General features: G+C 49.2%; 1 protein-coding gene across 3 annotated transcripts in view; it reads right to left on the reverse strand.

Annotated features, from left to right (window-relative positions):
* SLC24A4 (solute carrier family 24 member 4) overlaps positions 1-20,865 on the reverse strand; it is a 172,798-nt gene extending 151,933 nt beyond the window's left edge. For all 3 annotated transcript variants that reach the window (XM_009212151.4, XM_009212152.4, XM_003902180.5), the window contains exons 1-2: positions 20,076-20,865; positions 18,087-18,197 (exon numbers count right to left, since the gene is read on the reverse strand). In XM_009212151.4, coding sequence (XP_009210415.1) covers positions 18,087-18,197; positions 20,076-20,205 — 241 coding nt within the window. In that variant the 5' untranslated portion in view covers positions 20,206-20,865. The remainder of the gene's footprint in view (positions 1-18,086; positions 18,198-20,075) is intronic.
* Positions 20,866-25,961: the final 5,096 nt, after the last annotated feature.

Below are 25,961 nucleotides of genomic sequence, written 5' to 3' on the forward strand. Positions count from 1 at the left end.
GTGGCAGAAGAGGAACAAATGGAGAACCCAATCAGTCTGGGAGGCGGGGAGAAGCTGGCTGTAAGAATCTGGCTTTAAGGATTAGCTGAGTCATGTGGAGGGGGATGGGGAATCTCTGGTATGTCTGCAAACTGCTTCTTCCTTTGTCTGACAGCTACTCCTGAAAGAGACATCGGGGTACTATAATTTTACAACACAGGTTACATCCAAAAGGCAACTCTTAGGATATATTACAGAAGAGGAAAAGGAGGTGAATGAACAGATGAGCTGTAGCAAAACCCTATGAAGCAAACAATGGGGAATTGGGTTGGCTATGTCATTTCAGGGTTGCATCTGTCACTTGTTGCTAATATTGACATTGTCATATAGAAAAACAGGGAAGAAGTGGAAGGGGCAGCTGCAGAGTTCCCAAGCAGACAGCTGTCTTGGACTCTTTGGCTGCAGAGCCAAAGGTGCAAGCTGCGCAGGGGTGTGAGTGACGGTACAACAGCTTGCAGAGATCCATCTCCAGTGCCTACAGCTCTACACAGGCCAGTGACCAATTTGCCCTTGTGGGACCCTGGACTGACTCGCCCAAATCCAGACTGGCAAACACCCCTGCTTCATGGCCCACTCTTTATGACAGATTTTTACACCCAATTCAAAGGAATGCCTCCAAGAAGATGGGCACGGAGAAGCCTGATCCAAAAAGAGGGGGAAGCAGCCTTTATCTTCCACCTGCATAGTAGGTGGAGCCCAGGGCACTAAAAAGCCATGGACACTCTTTAAATGGGGGATGTGATCAAGAATCAAAATTGTTATCCTTGCTGTTGTTTAATCATTACCTCCAGGCCGGACATGCGGTGGCTCACGCCTGTAATCTCAGCACTTGGGAGGCCGATGCAGGTGGATCATCTGAGGTCAGGAGTTTGAGACCATCCTGGCCAAGATGGTGAAACCCCATCTCTACTAAAAATACAAAATTAGCCAGGCGTAGTGGCGCATGCCCATAATCCCACCTACTCAGGAGGCTGAGGCAAGAGAATCGCTTGAACCCGGGAGGCGGAGGTTGCAGTGAGCTGGGATTGCACCATTGCACTCCAGCCTGGTCAACAAGAGCAAAAGTCCATCTCGAAATAAATAAATAAATAGGAAAAAAAGAAGAATCTGGGAGCATGTCAGAAATGGAGATCCCCACCCCCAACCCCACCCCAGACCTCCTGCATCTGCATTTTAATGAGGTCCCCAGGTGACCATGTGCACATAAAAGACGGAGAGGCATGGCTCTGAGCTACAAGACACACGGCTTTCCTCCAGGATCTCCTCTGTGATCTTTTGGATCCCTTCTGAGACCCCTCTGACTTCATCGTGTGGTTCTCAGTATTGGTGATGAGCTTGGGGCTCGGGGGCTGTGGAAGAGGCAGAACATCCTCCCAGTGTGTGTAGTCTGCAAATTAGGCACCAACTTCCCCACCTTTCCTTTCTTCCTCCTACACATATGGGGCATCCAAAGCCCACAAGTCATTGAGTCACTTTTCACACAGGGCTATACGGAATCTGCGCTGGCTAAGGAAAAACCAAGCAAGGCTTAAATGATCAAAGGGATTTCAGAGCAATTCTTTCAAGGGCTTGCCCCCTCTGAGGCCCAGAGAAGAATCACTCAGAAATTAGAGAGTGAAAAGACGTAACCACACAGCTATTCTGTTCTGCTGCCAGCACGGAAGCACCTCTAATAAACCCTCCAGCACGTGGCCCCAGCTAACTGAAACATCCCAGGGGATGGAATATCCCCCCATTTTCCTGGGGAGACTGTTTGAGGCACAGGTTTCCTTTAAGAAGCACTTCAGGGGAGGCAAGCTGTCCGTGGATGGTTCTTCTCCCGGGTCTGCCAATTCCCAGGTGGAGCCTGGAGCCCCTGCAGCCGGGTAACCAGGTGGAGCCCCTGCAGCCAGGTGAGGGGCTGCAGCACCATCTCAAGTACTCTTGTTCACACAGCTCTCTTTGCCGACGCTTAGCTAAGAAGCCAGAACCACTTAGCTGCTCTGATCTTTGTTTATAAGTCATTCTATCTACTCCATTGATCACCTTTATCGACACTCCTGCAAGTCTCTGGGGAGTTTCCACCTCTTTCTGGGCACTGGGCTTCTCCAGGCTGAAGGCCTTTCAGGGCAATGACCCTTATGTCCCGTTCTCAATCACCGCTGGCCAATCATCGTGTCCTGCCTTCCCTGAGCACCTGCTCAGAGTGTTGTTCATGTCCCCGCGGTCAGGCAAGGTCAGCGACCTTCATGAGGACAGCTTATTCAGCAACCAGAGGGCATTTCACAGAAGGCGCCAGTGGCCCCTCCCTCCCAGGTGTTCATCTACAAATGAGGCAAGACACAAAGGCCACCAGGCCACCAAAGAAGGCGGGGCTGCTGCCACTTTGCCTGCTGCCTGTGTGGTGTGATGCATCCTCTTTCGGGATAAGCACCAGCCAGCCTCGCTGCATACTCCTCCGAAGAGACACTGAGAGACGGAAAAGGAAACCAGGATGACTCTAAGAACTGGTTGTCTGCCTGAGAAAGGTCCCTTTTGCATGTTACATGCGGTGCCCTACATTTCATCAGCACTCCCCTATCATTTTGCTTACATGCCCCCAATGTTGCTTAGAACAAATACATCTGCTTTGGGGCCTCGGCAAAATCCTGCTGGGATTAAGCCCTACTGATCTAAAAAACGTAATAAACTGGGTGTCCTGACGTGTGAGGCCGTGTGTGGAGGGAGCACAGAATTAGGGGGATCCATGTGCCCTCTCAGCTGTGCTTCTGATGGTGAGCACCACACTCTCACCATCCCTTGGCTCCAGGTGCCCAGAAGTGAAAAGGTAAGCAGTTCCTACAGTGGGGAGAGGAATCGTTCCCACTCTTAAAACCTTACGTGAGACAGGAAAGCCTGGTTCCCTGCAGCAGCACACACAAGGCTTGGCAGGATGCAGCCTCGGGAGCCACCACACCTAAGGACCTGAACCCTGCAAAGCCAGCTGAAAACATCTCCCTCGCCCCTGATTTGGTCAAGTTCTCTCTCACCACCCTATTTCTGCAATCACCAAGTCCGCTGCCAGAAATGTCCCACCCTCCCCATCTGTCCAGCAAATACCCTCTTGCGTCAAAGCACAGTTCAAATGCTGCATGCTTTGTGAAGCCTTCCAGCCATGCCGGGCATGTGAGTGTGTCACCCCAGGTCACATGCAGTGATTACGAGTTTACCTTGTCCTCTAACCTGTGGGCTCACTGAGAACAGGGATTTCTCTCCTTTGTCCCAGCCTCATTAGTGTCCCACCCACGGGTACCCAGTAAATGCCTGCCGGGTGCATACTTTGGAATACAGAATATAGAAAATAAGCCAGCCACTGTATTTATACTACAGGGCTCTTCTTGAACTAGCATCCTGTAGAGGGGTCTAAATCAAAGGAAGGAAGAAGTGCTTTTCATGCTCCCATCTTGGAAAATGGGGATGCCATTTATCTGCATCTGCAATCAGGGTTGATGACCCCCACCTGCAACTTGCACCTCCAGCATCTGCTGAGACCTACAGATCCTGCCTCTCTCAACCTATTCCTTGACACCCTAAGTAAGACTATCCCTTCTGGTAAGTCTCTGCAATAACTTCTCATTATTCTCCCTATCTTCATTTTTTTTGCCCTAAAAAGCTAATTAAGCATAATGCTAAGGACTTTCACATATTATTTCAATTTCAGTTATTCTCCACACTGCCAGCAGATCTAACTTCCTAAAACCCAGAACGGCTCAGAAACCGTCCCTGGCTCCCAAAGCCTACAAAAGAGCATGAAGGCCTTTGGGTGTTTAAGACTGGTTGGTTCCATTATGGAAAACAGTATGGCGATTCCTCAAGGATCTAGAACTAGAAGTACCATATGACCCAGCCATCCCATTACTGGGTATATACTCAAAGGATTATAAATCATGCTGCTATAAAGACACATGCACACGTATGTTCATTGCAGCACTATTCACAATAGCAAAGACTTGGAATCAACCCAAATGTCCATCAGTGACAGACTGGATTAAGAAAATGTGGCACATATCTACCACGGAATGCTATGCAGCCATAAAAAAGGATGAGTTTGTGTCCTTTGTAGGGATATGGATGCAGCTGAAACCATCATTCTCAGCAAACTATCGCAAGAACAGAAAACCAAACACCGCATGTTCTCACTCATAGGTGGGAACTGAACAATGAGATCACTTGGACTCGGGAAGGGGAACATCACACACCGGGGCCTATCACAGGGAGGGGGGAGGGGGGAGGGATTGCATTGGGAGTTATACCTGATGTAAATGACGAGTTGATGGGTGCTGACGAGTTGATGGGTGCAGCACACCAACATGGCACAAGTATACATATGTAACAAACCTGCACGTTATGCACATTACCCTAGAACTTAAAGTATAATTAAAAAAAAAAAAAAAAAAAAAAAGACTGGTTGGTTCCAACATACATTACAGGATGACTCGCCACCCATACCCACCCGCGCCAACCGTTCCCTCAGCCAGGGGAACCCTCCTCCTTCCCCGGCAAAGAGCACAGGCTCCGGAGCCAGGCTGCCCAAGTTCAGATCCTCACACTGCCAGCTCTGAGCTGGGGGACCTTGAGCAAGTTATCAAACCTCTCTGTGCCTTACTCATACCTTTTGTAAAATGGGTATGATAATAACAACACACCACCACCATCTACCCTCAGGACTGTCACAAGGATCAAGGAAGTGATGTGTGCAAAGCACTTAGAATGCTGCTACCCAAGTGTCTACTCCATCGTGAGCCTTCAGCAGCCACACCTTCCCATCTTCAATGCCACCTTTGCTGGGACGCCCTCTTGGATTTTGACATCGGGGACTTAACTCGTCCCTCCTCTACTTACCACCAGGATTGCAGTCCTGTGTACTCCCCGACATATTACAGGTTAGCATTGTGGATTCCTATCCCGTCAACTCAAATGGAAGCTCCCTGGAGGCCGGGTCCACATCTAGGACAGTTTTTTTTTCCCCTTGGGACCAGCAGACAGGGTTGCTCAATCAACATGCATCTAGCAACTCGATCTTTGAGCTCTAACACTTAACTCCTTCTGGGTGTCCTGATTTTCCCCAAGGCACCAACAGGCTAGAGGGGCCAGCCAGGGAGACAGTAGCTGCTTCTGTGGAGGCACAGCTCCCTGAGGGGTACCATGAGGGTCTCCGTCCATCCAGTCATCATTCGCTGTAAGCAGAGTCTATGTCCGACTCCCGTCTCACCTCTAAGCCAAGGACAAAGAGGACATCGCCCCTGCCCTCAAGGAGCTCAAAAGCAAGAAGGGAAAGAATAGCAAATACCTACATTCTTATCATTGCAATCTGCCATGAGCTAAACCCAAGGATGGCTTCCCACCTGAGGTCAGGGAGACTGCCCCCAATAGGCCTCCTAAGTAGGGTGATTGTTTTCATAAATGCATTTGTTTTAATAAACAGATATCTTAGGTACAGAGTTGAACAAGCTGCTGTGGGATCTGCCCAGCCATCCCTGAACTTGGCAGGTACAATGGAATCCAAAGTCAGACATTTGTAGTGTGAAATGAGATAAACCAACGGCGGGGTCATACAAGCTGGTACGTTGGCGGGGGGGTGTGAGCGGCCTTTCTCTTTCTATCCTAGGCAGGAACTGCATCAACCACATTAGCCAAGCACCACGCTTTCACCAAATCCTACTCGCGATTTTATAGATCAATTCTGAAAAACCCCAAATAACTGATGTCCTCTATTTCACAAAGGAGAGATGTCTTCAAAGAGTTAAGCATCTATTACAGTCAGGCAAACAAAAGTAATCGTATTTGCACAGCACTTTGCACTTAATCCTTAAAAGCCTGTAGGGCAAACCACATCATCATTACACCCATTTCACAGACAGGAATTAAGGCTCAGATAGGCAGAATAACTTGGACATAATCAGGTTGTGTCAGGGCCAGAATGCAAACTCTCCAAATTCCAGCTCTCATTCATCAGGTCCCACATCACTAACAGAAAGGACTTTATCTGGAACAATCACAGTGAGTATACCGCTGTGCCCCATGTGATCTGGGTCATCTCTTGGTGTCAGCCTTGCAAAGGGTCTACAGTTTCTTGTCCTCAAAGAATTAAGAACAAGCAAATATAAGCTCCACTATTCATTTTTAACTTTAATTCAAAATGAAGCAAGTGCTGCACTTATAAAATTCAGCTTCCAGCCTTTATCAGAGGGCAGCTCTGAAAATTTATGCTGTGAAGTTATATTTCAATTTAAGTTCTCTTTAATAGGTAATTGCAGCTGCAAAAAACAAAAAACAAAAAAACACCTTATATAGCGCTCACTCTCATGCCAGGCACTCCTGTAAGCACCTTATAGAGATTAACACAAGTCAGTGCTCAGAACCCTGATATAATGGTGCCATCTGACCTCCGGGGCACATACACGTGTACAAGCACTCACATGCACACACACTTTTATTGAGTGGCAGGCGAATACATCAGTGAATGAAACACACCCTGTCCCTTTCCTTGGGTTAAAAGGCAAGGTCACTAGTTCAAGGTCACAGAAATACAGCAAGCGCAGCGGCAGGACTGCAAACCAGATGTTTGGCTCCAGGGTCCGTGTTCTTCGAGCTCTAACACAACTCCTTCTGGGTGTCCTGATCTTCCCCAAGGCACCGACAGGCTAGAGGGGCAGCCAGGGAGACAGGGGTCACTTTTGTGGGAGCACAGCTCCCTGATGGGTACGATGAGGGACTCTGTCCATCCAGTCACCATTTGCTGTAAGCTGAGTCTATGCCTGACTCTGGTCTCACCTCTAGAGCCAAGGACCTAGAGGACATAGTCCCTGCACTCAAGGAGCTCAAAGGCAAGAAGGGAAAGAATGGCAAATTCCTGCATTCTTATCATCGCAATCTGCCATAAGCTAATACTGAGCCAAGCACAGCCTGTTAACTGGGGAGACCACCCCAACTGTGGATTACTGGGAACCAGTTTGCCAACTTCCCCCTGGGCCAGCGCAGGTAGCTGGCATCTCCCAGGCATCACTGCCACCCCCTCCCCATGCTTTAAAAAAAAACAAATCCAAGTAATCTGATCCAGCCCTAGCCCTAGTTGAGCACGGAGTCCTGGATAAATCCCCAAAGCCTAATTACTTACTATTGTGCCTGGTAATCTTAGGAGGTGTTTGTTTTCGCTTTCCCCTCGGACAGCCAATGAGCAAGACACAGTGGTTGCTAGCAAGTGTTCCTCCAGGTATGGGAGGTGATGCTGCGATTTCTCAGGGAGCAGTTTCAGGTGCACACTGCTGTCTGCCTAAATGCCCTTCCACAGCCTCCACCTACCCTTCGAGGCCAGGCTCAGACATGGTCTTCTCCAGGGAGGGCACCCTTGCCCTGAAATACCACACTCTTTCCTCTGTGGCACCCTCCCTAGGGAGACCCCCCACCATGGTATTTGCAGCAGGTGGCTTGGTCTGGTTTTCCAGCCCTGGCCTGTCTTCCCCATGCTCACTGACAGCAGGGGCTGGGTCCCTTCCAGCTTCAGAGCCTAGTACAGTACAGGGTATGTGGACTTTAAGAAGTATATGTTGAATTTAATTTCTTGGGCAGTTACTAGGAGTCTCAGGGCTGGAGCCATGCACTGTGCTGAATTAGCAAAGGAAGCTGTAGGTCCAGAAACCCGGCAGCCACATCTGTTCCCACCTCCATGGGAAGAACCCATGGGCAGGGAACTCTTTTGCTTCTAATCCACACAGTAACCTCTGTTCCTTTCCCAAGGAGCACACCCACTGCTTTTTCAGAAGAAGCAGTAAATTATTCCGGCACATTTATTTTTATTCCTTTTTAGTAAAATGCCATGTTCCAAAGGCCTCTTCTATAATGGACAATGTTAAATTTAAAAAATCCATTTTCAAGCATTCAACTTTTCTGTTACGTCGAACGGCTGGATCTCTTTCACCCAAGGCAACAAATGGCAATGCTTTATAATTTCCATTTTTAACTCAGGGAGGAATGCTCCTCAGGGTTCAAGAGGAAGCCGAGTGGGCGCTCTCTGGATTGTGGTGGGCCACACCGCGTCAAGAGCGGAGAATCTGCAAGTCGGGGGCAGCAGATGGCCCAGCAAAGAGGAGAGATTGGGAGCAGATAGCCCCGATCATGTGGATGAGGCCAAAAAAACTTCTGATTGCAAACAAATAGGTATTAGAAACATAGCAAGAAGCACGGCCCACAGAGGTGTCTGCTGCTGCTGTGGACAGGGCATTCTCTGTTTCTCAGATGGGCACTCAGACAGTGACAGGCTGGAATCTGCTACAGAAGTTCCCATCTCTAGTTTGTCTTTTCTACCCCACTTATTAATAATTACCAGTAAGGAATATAGGAATCACAATTCAGACCACCTGAATTTAAAATCTTGCTCCACAGAGGATTTTGGGGGCAGTGAAACTATTCTGTATGACACCATAATGGTAGATAGGAGACATCACACATCTATCAAAACCCATCACATGAGGGCTGGGCGCAGTGGCTCATGCCTGTAATCCCAGCACTTTGGGAGGCCAAGGCAGGTGGACCACCTGAGGTCAGGAGTTCGAGACAAGCCTGACTAACATGGTGAAACCCCATCTCTACTAAAAAAAAAAAAAAAAAAAAAAAAAAGTACAAAAATTAGCTGGGCATGGTGGCACATGCCTGTAAACCCAGATACTTGGGAGGCTGCAGGAGAATTGCTTGAACCCGGGAGGCAGAGGTTGCAGTGAGCTGAGATCCTGCCATTGCACTCCAACCTGCGCAACAAGAGTGAAACTTTGTCTCAAAACAAACAGAAAAACAAAAAAACATGGCGTGTACCACACAAGGAGGGAGCCCTAATGTAAAAGGTGGACATTAGTTAATAACAATGTATCACTATTGACTCATCATTGTAACAAATACACCCGCTAATACAAAGTATCAATAATAGGGGAAACTGTGAGGATGGAGGGGTAACAGAGGAACTCTGTATTTTCTGCTCAGTTTTTCTGTAAACCTACAACTGCTTGAAAAATAAAGCTATTAATTAAAAACACACAAACCACTGATTCTGCCTTTTGTTGGCTGCGTGGCTTGGACTAGTTTGGGTTTCTTTTACTTCATCGGCAAACTGAGGACAGCACCTGCCTTCAGAGTTGTTGCGAGAAGCAAGTAACACCTGAAAAGTGCTTAGAATAGCGCCCAACACAGGGTACCCTGGACTTAGCCAAGATGATGATGATGATGATGATGATGATGGTGGCAGCCACCACGGGCTCGGTATGGTTCAAATACTTCCATACAGCATGTGGTGTCACACAGCAGCACTGTGAGACAGGTAAGAAGAGCTGCTATCCTCATTTTACAAAAGAGAAATCCTGATGCTTAGCGAGATTATGTAACTTGTCCAGGGTCACATGGCCAGTAAGTGGTGAGCTAGGACTCAGACCCTCGCGTCTGCCTTCACCATGTCCAACTACCATCTCCAAGACAGACAGACAGACAGGAAGGAGCCTTTTCTGGCTGCTGAAAATCTTTGTACTTATCCAGCGCAACTTCCTTTTGCTAAGAAAGAAAGAGAGGGAGGGAGAACAGCCACTAAATGCCAGCAGGCAGGATCTGGGCACAACTGATACTGGAACGCAGACCTTCAGCTCCCAATCTACTGATCCACTTTATAACATCCCATTCCACCCCATCCCCTGAAACAGGTGTGAGTGGGCACAGTGATGCCAGGTGCCGTCTTCCTCAGCCTCTGTTTGTAATCAGATTGGTGGCTGTGCCAGCCTATGGCAGTCCAGTATGGTTGGTGACAGTTTCCCCAAGAAGCTGCCTGGCCCTCTGGAGGCTGCCCTTCTCAGGAAAGGCCCTCTCCAGGCTGGACATCCTGCCCCTGCTGTCTGGGAAAGGCATGGAACTGTGATCTTCCTGCCCACAGTAGTAAATCCAATTCTTGCTTATCTAACTCAAAATTTACTTTTACATAACAACTTTGAAATGTGGATGTGTGACTTGCCTCCCAAGCCCACCGAGGCATCATTCCAACAGATGTTTGTTCAGAATCCAGACACTTCTTGCCACCAGGGCTACTGCACCTCCCCACCCACTTGTCCTGATGTCCTTTTCGCAGCTCTAGGCCCCTCGTCCTTCTCTTGATTTCTTGTGCTTTCTCCAACTCTGCTCCCCACACAGGGGAGTCTACAGAGGCCTACCCCTAAGGGTACCTGCTTGATGATCTCACCTCCTCCTAGCCCAGCCACAGTGCCAGCTCCTGTGCTCAGGGTCCCACCCCCACCAGACTCTACCACCCTCTCCCCTCCCACAACCGCCCTTACACTGGCATGGTACAGAATAAAAAGTAAGGGTGGAGCAGAAGCAAGCTGATGACCAAAGATTCTCCATCTAGTGCCTGCATCCTCTGCTCCCCCGAAATGCTACAAAGCACCTTTCTCTTCAGACCCTCCTTAGCACCCTGCATCAGCCCGCTTCTCCCAGCCTTTCTTCTGTGGACATATAGCTCAGGCATCTCAGAAGATGTATTTGGAAGAAGGAAAACCACACACAATAAAGCAAATTCTAAAGGAGGATTTAAATCCCTCCCACAACAACAAGCGGAAATCAAGCCCCAACATGGGGCATAGGACGTTGGAAACCCAAAACAATAGGGGTCACATAGTGGAGAATGAAAAAAACATTCAATATCAGAAGTGGGGCAGGGTGCAGTGGCTCACGCCTGTAATCCCAGCACTTTGGGAAGCCGAGACAGGCAGATCGCTTGAGGCCAGGAGTTCGAGATCAGTCTGGCCAAAATGGCAAAACTCCCGTCTCTACTAAAAATACAAAAATTAGCCACGTGTGGTGGTTGGGCGCCTGTAATCCCAGCGACTCAGGAGGCTGAGGCAGGAAAATCACTTGAACCTGGGAGGCAAATGTTGCAGTGAGCCAAGATCGCACCAGAGCACTCTAGCCTGGGTGAGGGGGTGAGACTCTGTCCAAAAAAAGTTTTTAAAAAACCCAGAAGTTGGGGATGAAGGCAGTGTTAGAGAGGGGAAATCATGCCCATCCCAGTTACGCAGGCAAATATAAAATAACGCCTGTCAAGACACAAGAAAATTCTTCTATTTAGAAGCACGTTCTACAAGGTAGGCCATCCTCCAGCATCCTAAATCCTTCGAAGATAAAAAACAAACAAACAAATTTGTTTCCAGAAGAGAAAAGAATAAATGTGTTGCAAGATGTTTGCTTGTTAACTTGCCCTCAGAAAATTCAACTGACGAATCATTTTCAGTACTTAACACACACAGGCATTACATCATCTTCGGGGTGAGCAGATTAAAGAGTGGCAACAGAGAGAAGCTAGTGTCTGAGCATGTATTCTGGGCCAAACAGTGTTTTAAGTGCTGATGGGTATTTAGATTCATTTCATTCCAACAATCCTCTGAGGTGGAGGTACATTTGACCCCTGAATAAATCAGGCATTAGTGGTGCCACCCCCTCTCAGTTGAAAGTCTATTAATATGTATAACATTTTTTAGATGGGATCTCAGTCTGTTGCTCAGGATCTCAAGTGCTGCCCACAATGTCCAGCTAATTTTTTAATTATTTGAGAGACAGGGTCTCCCTCTGTTGTTCTGGACTGAAGCAATCCTCCTGCCTTAGCCTCCCAAAGTGCTGGGATCACAGGCATGAGTCCCTGTGTCTGGCCTGCATATAACTTTTGACTCCCCAATAGCTTCACTACGAATAGCCTACTGTTGACCGGAAGCCTTACAGATAACATAAACTGTCGATTAACACATATTGGTTTTTTGTTTTTTTGAGATGGAGTCTCACTCTGTCACTCAGGCTGGAGTGTAGTGGTGCGATCTCGGCTCACTGCAACCTCCACTTCCCGGGTTCAAGTGATTCACCTGCCTCAGCCTCCTGAGTATCTGGGATTGCAGGTGTGCACCACGATGCCTGGCTAGTTTTTTTGTATTTTCAGTAGACAGGGGGTTTCAGCATATTGGCCAGGCTGTTCTCGAACTCCTGACCTCAAGTGATCTGCCTGCCTCGGCCTCTCAAAGTCCTAGGATTACAGGCGTGAGCCACCACACCCAGCCTGTTTAACACATATTATATATGTCACATGTATTACACACTGTATCACTGTATTCTTACATAGAGTAAGCTAGAGGAAAAATTTTATTAAGAAAATATAAGGAAGAGAAAATATATTCAGTAAGTGGAAGCAAATTATCTAATGGTCTTCATCCTCATGATCTTCACGTCGAGAGGAGAAAGAGGAGGGGTTGGTCTTTCTGTCCCAGAAGTGGCAGAGGCAGAAAAAAATCCACATGTAAGTGACCTATGCAGGTTTGTTCAAGAATCAACTGTAATTATCACCCTCATTTTACAGATGGAAAAAGTGAGGCACATACTATGGTTTTAAAATGCAAACAAGGCTTTCACCCTTTATAGTCTAGTTAGGGGAGGCAGATAATACAATAATGGATAGACTTAGTGCCTGCAGGCCAGTTGTGGTGGCTCACACCTGTAATACTAGCACTTTGGGAGGCCAAGGCAGACAGATTGCTGGAGCTCAGGAGTTTGAAACCAGCATGTGTAACATGGCAAAACCTCGTCTGTACTAAAAATACAAAACTTAGCCAGGCATGGTGGCATGTGCCTATAGTACCAGTTATTCAGGAGGCTGAGGTGGGTAGATGGCTTGAACCTGGGAGGTCAAGGCTGCAGTAAGCAGAGACCGTACCACTGCACTCCAGCCTGGATGACACAGTGAGAATCTGTCTCATTTTTTAAAAAGTAAATAAATAAAATTAAGAATTCACACCTGCAAGGAGCTCAAACAAGATGCCATGACAGCCGGGGACTCAGAGGGCTACTTTGGACTGGGTGACCAGGGAAAGCCTGTGAAGGTGCCAATGGCAAGTAGGAGCCCATCCTGGAGGATCTGGACAGAAACAGTATGGTTCCCAGACACTCCAAAAGTCAGTCACAGAATGCAACTGTCACTGCTTCTGGTTTCACAGGTCGGGACTGGGCCCAGCCATTTGTGTTTTTCAAGTCCCCCTGGTGTCTTTCATTTACAGGCCAAGGTTGAGAAGCACGAGGTTCCATTCTCAGCTGTCTTCCAATACTCCAGATGTGTGGAAACTCATTGGTTCCTTATATAGACCAAATGTTTGAGTCCCCCGCAAATTCACAGTTTGAAGCCTGAACTCACAATATGATGGTATTTGGAGGTAGGGCTTTTGGGAGGTAATTAGGGTTAGACGAGTTCATGAGGGTATGGCCCCTATGATGGGATGAGCACCCTTATAAGAGAAGAAAGAGAGACTGTGTGCTGTCTCTCTCTGCCACTCTGAGCACACGAAGGTGTCCATCTGCAAGCCAAGTAGAGAGCCCTCACCAGTCACCTTGACCTTGGATTTGCCAGCCTCCACAACCATGAGAAAGAAATGTCTGTTGTTTGAGCTATCCTGTCCTATGATATTTTGCTAAAGCAGCCTGAGCTAAGATAGTCCTCTAGGGACTCAGAGTCACTGCCACTCATTCCTACATCACACATGTGGCATGGAGAGACCTACTTCCCTTTTTCAGTGCTTGTTCTGCACAGGCCATGAAAATAAACATCTAAGGCCTAGAGGCCCATGTTTTGCCTTCAGATCTCTAGGGAAAAATTAATTATAAATTTTCCACAGATATCATTGAGAAAAATAAAGCAGATTTTTAAAAATCTTTCCTACATTAAAAAAAAAAAATGGTTTTTAGGAAAATGGCTCCATTAAATAAGTGTCCAGCAGTGCTCTAGCCCGGTGCCAAGTGTCCAGCAGTGCTCTAGCCCGGTGCCAAGTGTCCAGCAGTGCTCTAGCCCAGAGAGCCACCTGGGCATCTCTTCAGGATGCCAATTCTGATTCGGGGGGCCTGAGACTCTGCGTTCCTGATATGCTCCCAGGCGATGCTCCCACGCTGAGCACTAGGTCTCCAGGCCAGTGAGCACCACTTCTGACTTCATCCTGAAATTGCCTGGGAGCTCTTAAAAGGTAACGACTCCTGGGCCCTACCCCGAACCAATGAAAGCAGACACTCTGGGAGTGGGACCTGGACATTTCAAAATATTCCCATAAAGCTCTTGAGGTGATCTAAATATGCAGCCAGGATTTAAAACAGCTCTTCTGGCCACAAACGAGGTAGCCCTCAAGGGTAGACACCCAGCAATGAAGTGAGTTATGTTAGTGACACATGTCACAAAAACATAAAAACAACACAGGGAGCAGGGCACGGAGGCTCACGCCTGTAATCCTGGCACTTTGGGAGGCCGGGGCAGAAGGATTGCTTGAGCCTAGGAGTTTGAGACCACCCTGGGCCACATGGCAAAACCCTGCCTCTACAAAACAAATAGAAAAAAATAGCCTGTGGTCCCAGCTACTCGGGAGGCTGAGACAGGAGGATCACTTGAGCCAGGGTGGTAGAGGCTGCCATGAGACATGATCACACCACTGCATTCCAGCCTGGGTGACAGAGTGACAAAATTAAACAAAAACAAACAAACAAAAAACACAGGATGATAAAGGTGGAAGGGAAGGGAAGGGTGGTGGCTGGTACTTATGCTGAAACACAGATAATGAGATCAAAATGCTAACACCAAGATCTGGGGATATAACCCCGGGCAGAGTCCATTTTCCATGTAGAGTCTTCAGGAAAGACTAGAGCAGGGTCCCATTCATGTTTTTGGAAAACAAAGTTCTTCCTCTCACAGGTAAAGACGAGCATGAGAAGGCACAGGCCATAAAGACACACACTGGAGGTTCTTACGGAGACATGGGCTCCTGTTTGTGGGACACCCACTCCAAGTGGTGCCTTAGCACACGAGAGAGCTCTTAAAGCTCCATCTTCTGACATCCCTGAAAGGCCTCACCCAGCAGAGCTGGACAAGGTGCCCTCCAAATCATGGAGGCAAGCTTAAAGCAGAAGCCTGAAGAGGAGGCAAGATGCCCTGCAATTCTTTATGAGGAAACCCCACCAACTGTGCAGAAGGGAGGCAGCCATCAGACGGCAGCATCTGTCACATGCCTGAAACTCTCACTTAAAGCTCTAATCCAGCCTTCCTCATCACAGCAAGCCCCAGGATGGGAGGCCAGGGTGAAGAGGTGTAAGAATTGAGTGTTTGCTCTCCAGGTGCCCAACCTCACCGACTCGCAGGTGGAGTTCTGGTGGTGGGCATGGAGCCTATGACCGAGGTCTAAGCCAGTCCTGGGCCCAGCACTCCCTTGGCCAGATCAATCTGCAAGGGTGGTCATGCGGCCCAACTCAACCCAACAGAACTTTCTGGCTTCTGCAGAAGCTGCTCAGCCTCAGCATATTTGAGTCTGGGAGAACAAAAGGTTGGGCCAGTGGTAACCGCCTTCCCATGCTAGATGATAAGTGAGCCCAGAGATGGAGAAACAGCAATTGACACCTCGTAATCTTTGTTTTCACACTGCCAGTTACTGAGCCACTAAATTTCTATTTCTGCTAAACCCAGTTCTGTCATGGCAACTCTAAATATCCCTGCCTCATCTAGTCCCCCAGGCTACACAGAAGGACACTGGACAAGCTCATCCTCCTCTGTGCACCTGCAGTGCCTCCTGCAGGGCTGCTCACTGGGAAGCCTCTGGAGTCCGTCAATGTCACCCAGCTTTCCCTGTGTTGAGATCTTGCCCTCTCTACTCTAGTATAAGCAACTCAATGACAGGGGCTTGCATCTTATACTCCCCACTACATGTCCAAAATAGAGCTGGACACACACCAGCAGGTGCTTGCTACACAGACTTGTGAAATGAAAAGGGGGCAGAGATTCTCATAGGCCAGGGAGGAAAATGCTCGGAGGGAAGGCCGGCCACAGCCCCCATCTGGCCTGAGAGGAGAGCTGGGGACTGTGCAATACAAGGGAGAGGCCTGGCACCTGGATCCAGGTGACCCCAGTATGTTCCAGCTGCCCAAGAGATCTTAGGAAGCCACTAAACTTCTGAGCTTCATGTATCTTGTCTTGGCAAAAACGTGATAAGGATTAAAATGTGAGATACATCAAAATGCACTTTCATTCCATCATTCGACTCATATTTGTGGAGCCCTTCCTATGGGCCAGGCTGTATTCTGGAAACAGTCAACATAAAGCATAATGCAAAAATTAACCATTTTTAAAGATATTGTCAAGTTCCCTCCACTTCCCTTTCCACAAAAGGGACAAGGTAAGGCCTTCCTGTGGAATAGAACAGACACTTTATATGTTAATTGAATGATTTTTAATCAGACAGCCGAAGACAGACACAGAGCCCACAGTGGGGCAGAGGAGAACTCGATGATAAGAAAGGGATCCCTGTCTAAGCCAACATACTCAGGCTATGTATGACAGAAGTCACGGCAGGGGCATGGCCAGCCCACGATAAGGGCACCAGCAAGCTTGAAACCACCCAAACATCCCCCAACCCTGATTCTTTATCCAGAGTAGCAAAGGGTTCCCATGCGGATGGTGCCAATTCCAGCATTTCTGGTCCCTGGAATGGGTGGGAACGGCCCCCAGCATTAACCATCCTTGGCCTCACACATGTTTTTCAGTGTACAGCCAATGACCCTTGCTATATGTCAGTTGGCCCACACGTCCACCAGCCTGGCTGATGAGAGGAGACACCCTGGGGGAGGGAATGACAGGATGACACCCCTGCCTGCTGGGTCACCAGGATAGGAGGAATCCCCCAGGTTCCAAGTTAATCCCAGCACTTCTCTGCAAGCCTGTGCTTGTCCACCACCACGTCGCTCCCGGTGGACTTCTCAGAAGGCATCTGAGGGCAGGGAAACTGATGGCGTAAAAAAACAGTAGGAAAACTTTGACAGAAGGTCGCCCTCTCCTAAGCACAGGGAACCAACCAAAGGTTTTAGTTACACAGGCCTAGGCTCTCAAACCAGCTTTACCACTTATGAGTTCTGACTTTGAGCAACTTGTGCCTTCTCCCTCGATCCTTCCTGACCTATGAAATGGGGATGAGACTTGCCTCACAGAGTATGACAATTAAACACATGGGGACTCCCATCAAACCCTGTTACTTTGCCCTGGAGTTTCATCTCCCTTTATACCCAGTCCCAAACAGAGCCTTCCCAGTTTCTCCCAACAACCCTGCAACAGGTAACTATTCTGCCCATTTACAGGTGAGAAAACAGAGATCCAAAAAGATGATGTGATCTGCCCAGCAACTCAGTGGCAAAGCCATCTATATTAAAACCTCACAGTTCCCTAAGGGCTTGTGAATGTATCATCCCCCCAGATCCTCCTCACAAAGACCTTAAGGGTTGGAGCCAGAGCTCAAGCATAGAAGTGCCTGCGGTCTGGGCAGTGGCTGTGATTTCTGCTCTCTGCCACTACGCTCTCTTCTCCTGAGAATTTTCTTCACTCATTTAAGCAAAGCCTGTCTGTGGCAGGAGAAAAGACAAGATGTCACCTCTGGGTCTCTACTGCCTCGGACCCCCAAGAAAAATCTGAAGCAGAACATCAAAACGGGGCAAGCAGAATCAGTCTCCAGGGCTGAATGACACCCTGCAGACTCCCATTTGAGAGAAACGGCTGCAGCACCCCAGAGCGTCCCGCCCCTGCGGCCGCCCAGGCATGCCCGGACCCTGGTGGGCCATCTCAAAGCACCATTGCCACAGCAGCTGGATCTGCCACTGCGAGAGCTCCAGTAATGGATACAGTGAGCAAAAGGGAAAGAAAACAAAGACATCTCGAACCGCAAACAAAATCAAGAGAGCAGGGAAAATACTTAGCCTTCAGGAACACTGTGAGAACAAAAAATAACATTTTTAAACTCTTGAATGTGACCTTTTCAGTTGCTGGATAAAGAAAGCACTTGAGTTGCTTAGCAGCACCATTGACGAATGTCTTTATGTTACCTTTCAACACCTCACGGCCACCCTTTCCCACTCAGGTCCACAAACCGCCTTTCTCAGCTCTGGCTGTAACCGCCCACATAAGCACCATCTCCAAACGCCTTAGTAGACTGGGTGGAGAAGAATCGATTTCTTACCAGGATCTGTGCAGTTCTTGGCTGTCTGTGTCCCATTCACTGGGGCCATCAGCTTTCTATTTCTCCACGTGTCTGGCAGGACACGTTTGCTAGCTGAAGCTGTTTTGTGCCCTGGATTGGAAAATAAGTCACAGACACCATTAGGTCAGTGTGATGGCTGCATTTCCAAAATGATCTTATATTTGTGTATCTATGTCAGCAACTGCCCTGTATGCCTATTCGGAGCCACCTTTAGGATCTGATAGGATGACTGGAAGTATAATATAACCTGCTTACATACAATGGTCTGTTTCCCAGATCTAGCTCACTGTTTCCAGTCCCAGATGGGTCAGCATGTGACCTGACCTTGGCCAAGACTGAGGTGGTCTCAGCACCTCATAGGTGCAACAAACGGTTTAGATAGGTGGCCCTTTAGGTGTTCTTCCAGTAAAAGACACTCTCAGAGGGCCCCTGCCCTGGAGGAACTCCAAATGAATAGCAAGTCAGCAAGCAGGTGGGCATGGCTGACGCGGTCTGGCCCAGTGCTTCTCACACTTGAATGTGCACGCAGATCACCTGGGGATCTTGTTAGAATTCAGATTCTGATTCAGCAGGTCTGGGGTGGGACCTGGGATTCTGTACTAACAAGCTCCCAGGTGGGGCTGATTCTGCTGGTCCAGGGGTCATACTGAGCAAGAGAGAATTTGTGGATGCCCACAACCAAACACACTTAAACTCCTAAAGGTAATTCCTGATTCAGCAAATAAAAATGATCCTCACGTTAAGACCTTCAAAGTACTCATTTACCTCTCCTGATGCTCATTGCTTCAGCTGAGTAATGATACCTCTTCCATAATGCTGACATCTAAGAGCCTCTAGGTATATTGTTATTTCTGGTGTGTAATTGTGGGGGTGAAGGGACAAAAAACAAAAAAACCACTGACGTGCCCAATTGCAAAGCACCAGGTACTAAGATACTCAAAATAACCTTCCTGGGTCTCATTGGAAAGAGCCACTTTTTAACCCTGCATCCTCAAATCACAAAGCAGGTTTCAAAAGGCAGTTATTTCGAAAACTTTAATCAAGTTCCGCTCGATTTTACCTATCATGTGCACCTCTAAATGGTCTCTGGATGTTGATGGCCTTTCTAACTGCTCAAGAAGGTACCACCCACTTTACCTCTATGTCTTGGTGTTTAAATCACCAGCATTTCTTTTGTTTTTTCACATTTGAAAAAAAAAAAAATGAAACTAAAAGGTTCACAGCATCCAACTCAAAATGAGCCGATTAGGGAAGTGAATGAATGTCTCCTGAAGGTTACATATGGGGTCACATCCCCCTAAACAGATTTCTTTGGTTAGTTCCTTCTCTCTTTCCGCTCCACCTGAAATTTGCATAGCCTAAGCTACTCCCAAATCCCTCTTGGAGGAGGGGGCACGGGTCGAGACTCCACACGTCCGCCTTCTCCCTCCGTAGGAGTTAAGGGGAGTTGAGAGACGCGATGCTGATACATGGCAGCAATCCCCAGCGGCAGACTGCCCCAACGCTTTTAGGGTTGGGGAAGAACACCTCAGGGCACCCAAGGGACCCCTTTGAACCAGGGCAGGGGCGAGACGCAGTGGCAGTTCCTGCGGCTCTGCAGAATAGGAAAGCCACTCAGTTTCGCCCACCCCAGACCAAGAGAATCCTGCCCGCACCCCGCAGTTGCGCTGCCCATTCCGGGCGCACTCCCGGGACGGAAGCGGTTCTTGCTTTCGTCTTAGTAACACACACCTGCAGCCGCGTCCTGAGCTCCCAAGGGCCGCGCGTAGCTCGGGGGAACCGGCGCCACCGCCCAGAGCGTCCATCAGCCCTTCTGGGCGCGCTCTACCTGCCCGGCTGGGAGGGGACTGGATGAACCCTTGGGACCAAGCTGACGAGGAAGAAGGGGGAAACATCTCGGAGCCGCCCCGAGACTCCCCAGCCAAAGCCCCCAACTCCCCAGGAAGAGGGGGCCGTACCAGCACCCACCCAAGTTGCCGAAGAGGCCGGACGCACAGCACACCAGGGCCAGCACCGCGCACACGAAGCCGACTTGCTGCGGCAGCATCTCTCGCCTCCTGCGAACTTTGAGTGGCCGGAGGGTCCCGCGGAGCGCCATGCCGGAGCGCCTTGGTGCCGTCCCTGGGAGAGGATGGGGAGCTTCAGCGGCCGGAGTGCAATCAGTGGCCGATCGGCGCTGGAGCTGTAGCAGTAGGTGCGCGGCTCAGCGGCGAGGAGCTCCGGGCCAAAGCCTCATGTCCCGCGGGCGAGGTCTGCGGGGGAGCCCCTTGGGAAGGTGGGGACGCGCGACGCGGCCGGAGCTCAGAGTCCCGCGCGCGGCGTGCGCGCTCCGCGCACCATGGTTCCGTGGTGAGGAGGCGACGCCGGCACGGTGGCGCTGGCGGCCCGGGCTGGCAGGACTGGCGCAGTCCCGGCGCTGGAGCCGCTACCTGCCCGCTCCGCTTCAGCCCGCTTGCCCGGTCACAGCCCTGGCAGCAGCGCCGTGGGAGCACTCAATGCGCCCCCACGCCCCGCTCCGCCGCGCCCACTCGCAGCATCCTCCTCCTCCAAGTTTGGCGGCTGCCGCCCCGGCTGCCAGCCGGCGATGCTCCCCTGCTTCCCGGCGAGCGGGGCCCGGGCGGCCGAGTGCGCGCAGCGGGAAGGCGGGCTGGAAGCGCGGGACCTGAGACCCTCGCGGCGAGCAGGCTCGACGCCGGCCCTCCCAGGGGCGAGCTCTACCCGGGAACTTTCTCTCCGGCTTCTCAGCTGCGGGCGCCTGCGTCTGCGAGGCCGTGGCGCCTCCCGCCCGCTGCTCTCGCCTCCCTACTCCTCCCCTCCCGCCCGCCTCTCACCCCCCGCCCTTCCCAGCACGTGTACTCCGCCCGTAGGGCGCACTCCCCTGTGCACTCTTCCCTTCCACCGTGAGGTCCAACTACTGACCAATATAATCCCCTTCCTTCTCCCTTTTTTCTCTCCCTTCCCATATGGAGCAGCAACGAGCCCTTCCTTTACCCTCTGAGGCTGCTGCAGAGAGAAACAGGTTATGGCACCGCCGGGGACTCTTACAACAAGGGTTTCTGCAGAGCAGTCGCTCCTGTCCTGGCTCCCCGACCCCCGAGGCCACCCGAGGCCCCGCCATACCCCCTCTCCCCTACCCCGCCACCCACCACGGGCGGAAGATGCGGGAGAAGATTAATTGGTCACGCAGAGCTAACAGGCTTGCACCAAGCCAACAGGAGCCTGGACCCGCTGGGACCAGCTCCTTCAGGGCTCTGGGGACTGTTGGGGACCTGCGAGGCCACGACACCGACCTGCAAAAAAGCTGGAGACGGGGCAGAGAGGGAAACCAGAGAGATCTGCGGGCCTCACCACCGACAGCTGAGCTTTCGATGTTCCTAAGCCTACCATTTCCCAGGGCTTTCTGGTTTGGTTTTGTATCTCCTTGTTGGTCGGCTCTCCGGTGTAAACCGCTTTAAAAATGGGGCAGGAGGGAAAATTTCAGAACAGCAACTGAGGGGTGATACAGGTGCAGGCAGGTGGAGGGGACCCTAGCCCAGGGGGGTCTGTGACTACCCCTAGGACTGACTTCCTTCCCGGCCAATTCATCGCCACCTGTTTAGTGCCGCTAGGGGTTAAAATCCTTTTTGGAACAAGGCCAACTTTTTAATTAAATAAATACATACCCACCGTGTGCAGGCCCTGTGCCAACTGGAGAACAAAACAATAACAAATGTATGAGACCCAGTCTCTGCTTTCAAGGAACCCTAAATCAAAAGGGAGCAAGGCCCTTAGATAAATGCCCCATTAAGGAGGGTCCTAAAAGTCACTGTTGTGCAGAATGTGCGTTGTTCACTCACAGCTCACTACACTACTGTGTGGTCCTCAGCAGCATGAGAATTACCTAAGAGCTTATGCGACGCACAGGCTAAGATTCCACCCCAGACCTACTGAGTCAGAATGTACATTTTTAACAAGATCCCTTGGAAATTTGTGTGCACCTTCACGTGTGAGAAGTGCTCCCTTTTTGAACCTGCTCCAATGACTGTAGCCGGTCACCACCCTCACGGTTCCCTCTGAACTGAGTAAGCAGGGATCATTTTGCTTGTGTTAGTCTGGCATAGTGACACAGGTTAGAGATGCCAGAGGGCCAGGAAGGGAGAAGGCTCACTGATTATCTTCAGCAGCTCTGTTTCAATACCAACAAAGATAGTGAAGGCATGAACACAAAACTAATTGCAGTGGAAACCCCTAGAGGAAATGAAATGGAAAAGGCCGGGGTTCTGTTTTTGTCTGCAGAGATGCCTTAACACTGAGGCTCACTCTCTGTACTGGTGACCTCAACCAAGCATGCCTGCCTGTGACAGAAAAGACACTTTTCATACGTTTGGAGAATTTTCTTCTCATTGACTAGACTGTACAAGGATGCATTCAGCAGTAGCAAATAGAAGACTATAAAACATTGTTAAATATGACACTTAGAGAGCTAGTCAAGGGCCCTTGGCATCAAATTTAAGCCAAAGGAAAAAGTTAAAGTGAAAATATGCTGTTGTCCTGTCCATAAAACAGTATCAGGGTCACATTGGTTAAAGCAACGCCAATGAACAAAATGGCATCTTGTTACTAGCATTTAATATTTTCTTAAAACTTTTGTCCATGGAGCTCACCTAGGGCTGGTGAAAATATGTGTTTTTGAATCCAAAACAGGCCAAAGGAGTTATTAGGTGTCTGTCTTTAGACATTTAGTCAGCTCTTTAGTAGGACATTTTCTTTTCTTTGACATTTTTCTCCTGCTTTCAGTTAATAGAACGCTTGGAATAATTTCTCATGCACAAATGGATTCCTTTTATTTGACAGTTTAAAAAGCAATTCATTTGAAATTGTACTTTTCACTTTATTTAAATAGTGCCCATTACCAAATAGCCTCAGCTCCAGCTCTAGTGACTCATTCTGCAGAAGAGAGAATTGGGTTTTCTGTACCTTTTGGATTCAAAGCATTCAGGAGCATTTTCTAAATCAGCAAAGGCCATGGGACAAATGGAAAATGCGTTGCTGGGTTCATCCTGGTCCTGGCTTCAATGCCTTTGGATTCAGAATATCTCCTCTGTAATTGTGTCTTCTGATACGACACTGCAGGGAATTGTCTACCTGGCCAGAGTTTAGGCCATTTTGTTAGGAAGTCTCAGCCCAGGGGAGGTGAGTACCATGATACTTTCCCTTAACAATCCTTTCCTGTGACATGATGAGCTTCACCATTTAATTCATATCTGACTTCATTTTAAAAAGTTTTCTTTGCTAGAATGACTTCTCCATGACTTCTAATTTCCACTTTGCCTTGAAAATGACTGTCCATCAGCCCCGGATAGGCAGCAGTTCTCAAACTTCACCATGCTTCGGAATCCCCTGGGGTTTGTTAAAACTCAGGTTGTTGGACCGCCGCCTCCCCAACTCCACAGAGTTTCTGCTTCGGTAAATTCAGATTCAGAGTAGGGCCTGAGAATGTGCATTTCTAACAAGTTCCCAAGTGAAGCTGATGCTGCTGGTCCAGGGGCCACACTTTGAGGAGCGCTGGGCTGAGGGATGCTATGATGACAGTCACAGCACTAAAACAGCAGCAATTCGTTTCCGGCTCAGGCTTCTGGTCTACCAAGAGGTGTGTGTCTTGAGGAGGGGTCAGTCAGGTACCCGGAAGCAGCCACAGTCTCAACATGGCTGTTTGCAGTGCCCGAAGGCAGAGACCTCTGGCGCCTCCTGTGCTGTTCGATGCTCTGGCCAGAACATGACTGCTCTCACCTCTACTCACCACTCATGGCCCCAGGCTGGTCACATGGCCCCACCAATCCGTGAAGAGGTCCGGAAGTACCATTCTTCCACTGCAGGCTAAGATCTGAACTCCACAATGGGCGGCCTTGGTGACGACCACATCAGTGCAAACCTTGCCCCTCTTCCTTGCTTTCTAAGACCTCCCTTGCCTGCCCCTTCCTCTTCTCTAGTAGAGTGGATTCCGCCATGTCCTAAAGCCCCTGGACTACATCTCCATTCTGGCATTTCCTTTTTTTTTTTTTTTTGGAGACAGTCTTGCTCTGTCACCCAGGCTGGAGTACAGTGGCGCGAACTCAGCACTCAGCTCACTGCAACCTCCACCTCCCGAGCTCAAGCAATTCTCATGCCTCACCCTCCTGAGTAGCTGGGACTACCATGCACCTAGAGCATGCACCACCATGCCTGCTAATTGTTTGTATTTTAGTAGAGACAAGGTTTCACCATCTTGCCCAGATTGATCTCAAACGTCTGAGCTCAGGCAATCCACCTGCCTCAGCCTCCCAAAGTGCTGGGATTACAGGCGTGAGTCACTGCACCCAGCCTCATTCTAGCATTTCTATCTCATTGTTTTGTGATGTGGGTGAGATTATCTGTCTCCTTTTAGTGGGTGAAGGCCCCTGAGTTGCTATCCTATCCATAGTTTGTGAAGAGTAGCACCTACCATTTAGGGTGTCATATATGAGATGTATTAGCCAAACAAATGGGAGGAAGAATAGGAAGGCTCCTCTATATGGTGGCATCTACTCTATCCACCATTTCCCAGCCCCAACGGCAGGCAATTGACCCATTCTCCTTCGCCAAGCATACAAGGTCCAGTGACCATGAGTACATCTGGAATTGACCTTTCTATATATATATTGACTCTTATTTAGCTACCCATTTCTGCAGGTTTTGATGTAATGTGTATCTATGGTTTTCTTTTTGACAAGTTTTCTTTTGGTCCGTTTGGGGGTACAGAAGCCCTGGTCCTCCCTTCCTTCTGGGGTTTGTCTAGGGGCTCCCTTTTTCAATGACACTTTTCCTTCCTTCTTCTTCTGAGATGTGCATTGTTGTTGTTAGAGCCTTCTGCTGGACCACTCTGGCAAAGTCTGGGGAGTCTTAGTTGAACTCTTCATCATTTCTGAAATGTATGTTTGGGGAGAAATTTTATTCTGCCCCAAGATTCTTTCCCTCCCCAGAGCCCCACTACTCAACCAGGGCCTCTAAAACCTTCCTTTTCTTCGGTCAGTTTCCTAGTCACTGCACGCCCAGGGAGGCGTGAATCTTTATCTCTCAGTATTCTCACAGACTTCTTTCCTTCCTTCCTGAAGTCGCCACCATTAACTGGGCTTTGGGAACCCTTCCTTTCTTAATATTTTAGCCTGTGAGGTTGGGGAGAACTTATTCTCCAGTATTCTCATGATTTCGATTCTTTTTCTCGGAGCCTAACACACAATGAACGAAATTTTGATTGGTCCACTTTACAAATGTCTCTCTTGCTTTATAGCTCGAATCCATTTCTCACTGAGATCACTCTGTGTAGTGTTTTGTTCAAGCCAAGCGAACTCAGCCTTTTCTAGTCAGTCTCTTCCCTTTCCACCCAAGGCATCTGAGGTGAGTAGTGAAAATCGATATGAACCTTTTCCTTCAAGCAAAACGCTTGAGGCGCTTTGAATTAAACTAACTTTCGCTGGCGCGAAGGATCCCACATGGTCTAGGTACTTCCACCACCACTGACTGTACATTTGAACCACCTTGGAGCTGGGAACCAAACACCCAGAGGGGTGGAGGGATTTGCATCTGTGGGGACATTTTCTCCAAGCTGCAGCTGGGGTGGAGAAACCCTGCTCTAGACTCTTTTGGCCCCTCCCGCCCAATCTGTCATCATTCCCCTCCTTCAACTCCAAGCTCCAGCTATTCTAAGCCTCTTGTGGCTCTTTCTTGTTCTTCAAGGGTGATCCTTGTCTCATTTGCCTAGAACATGCTTCCCACCTCCAAAGCCCCCTTACCCTGGATAACTCTTCCTTTGTTTCCAGTCTTAAAGGAGAGATCATTTCCTCTGAAAAGCATTCCAGG

Source organism: Papio anubis, chromosome 7, assembly GCF_008728515.1.
Source record: "Papio anubis isolate 15944 chromosome 7, Panubis1.0, whole genome shotgun sequence".
Taxonomy (NCBI): Eukaryota; Metazoa; Chordata; class Mammalia; order Primates; family Cercopithecidae; genus Papio; species Papio anubis.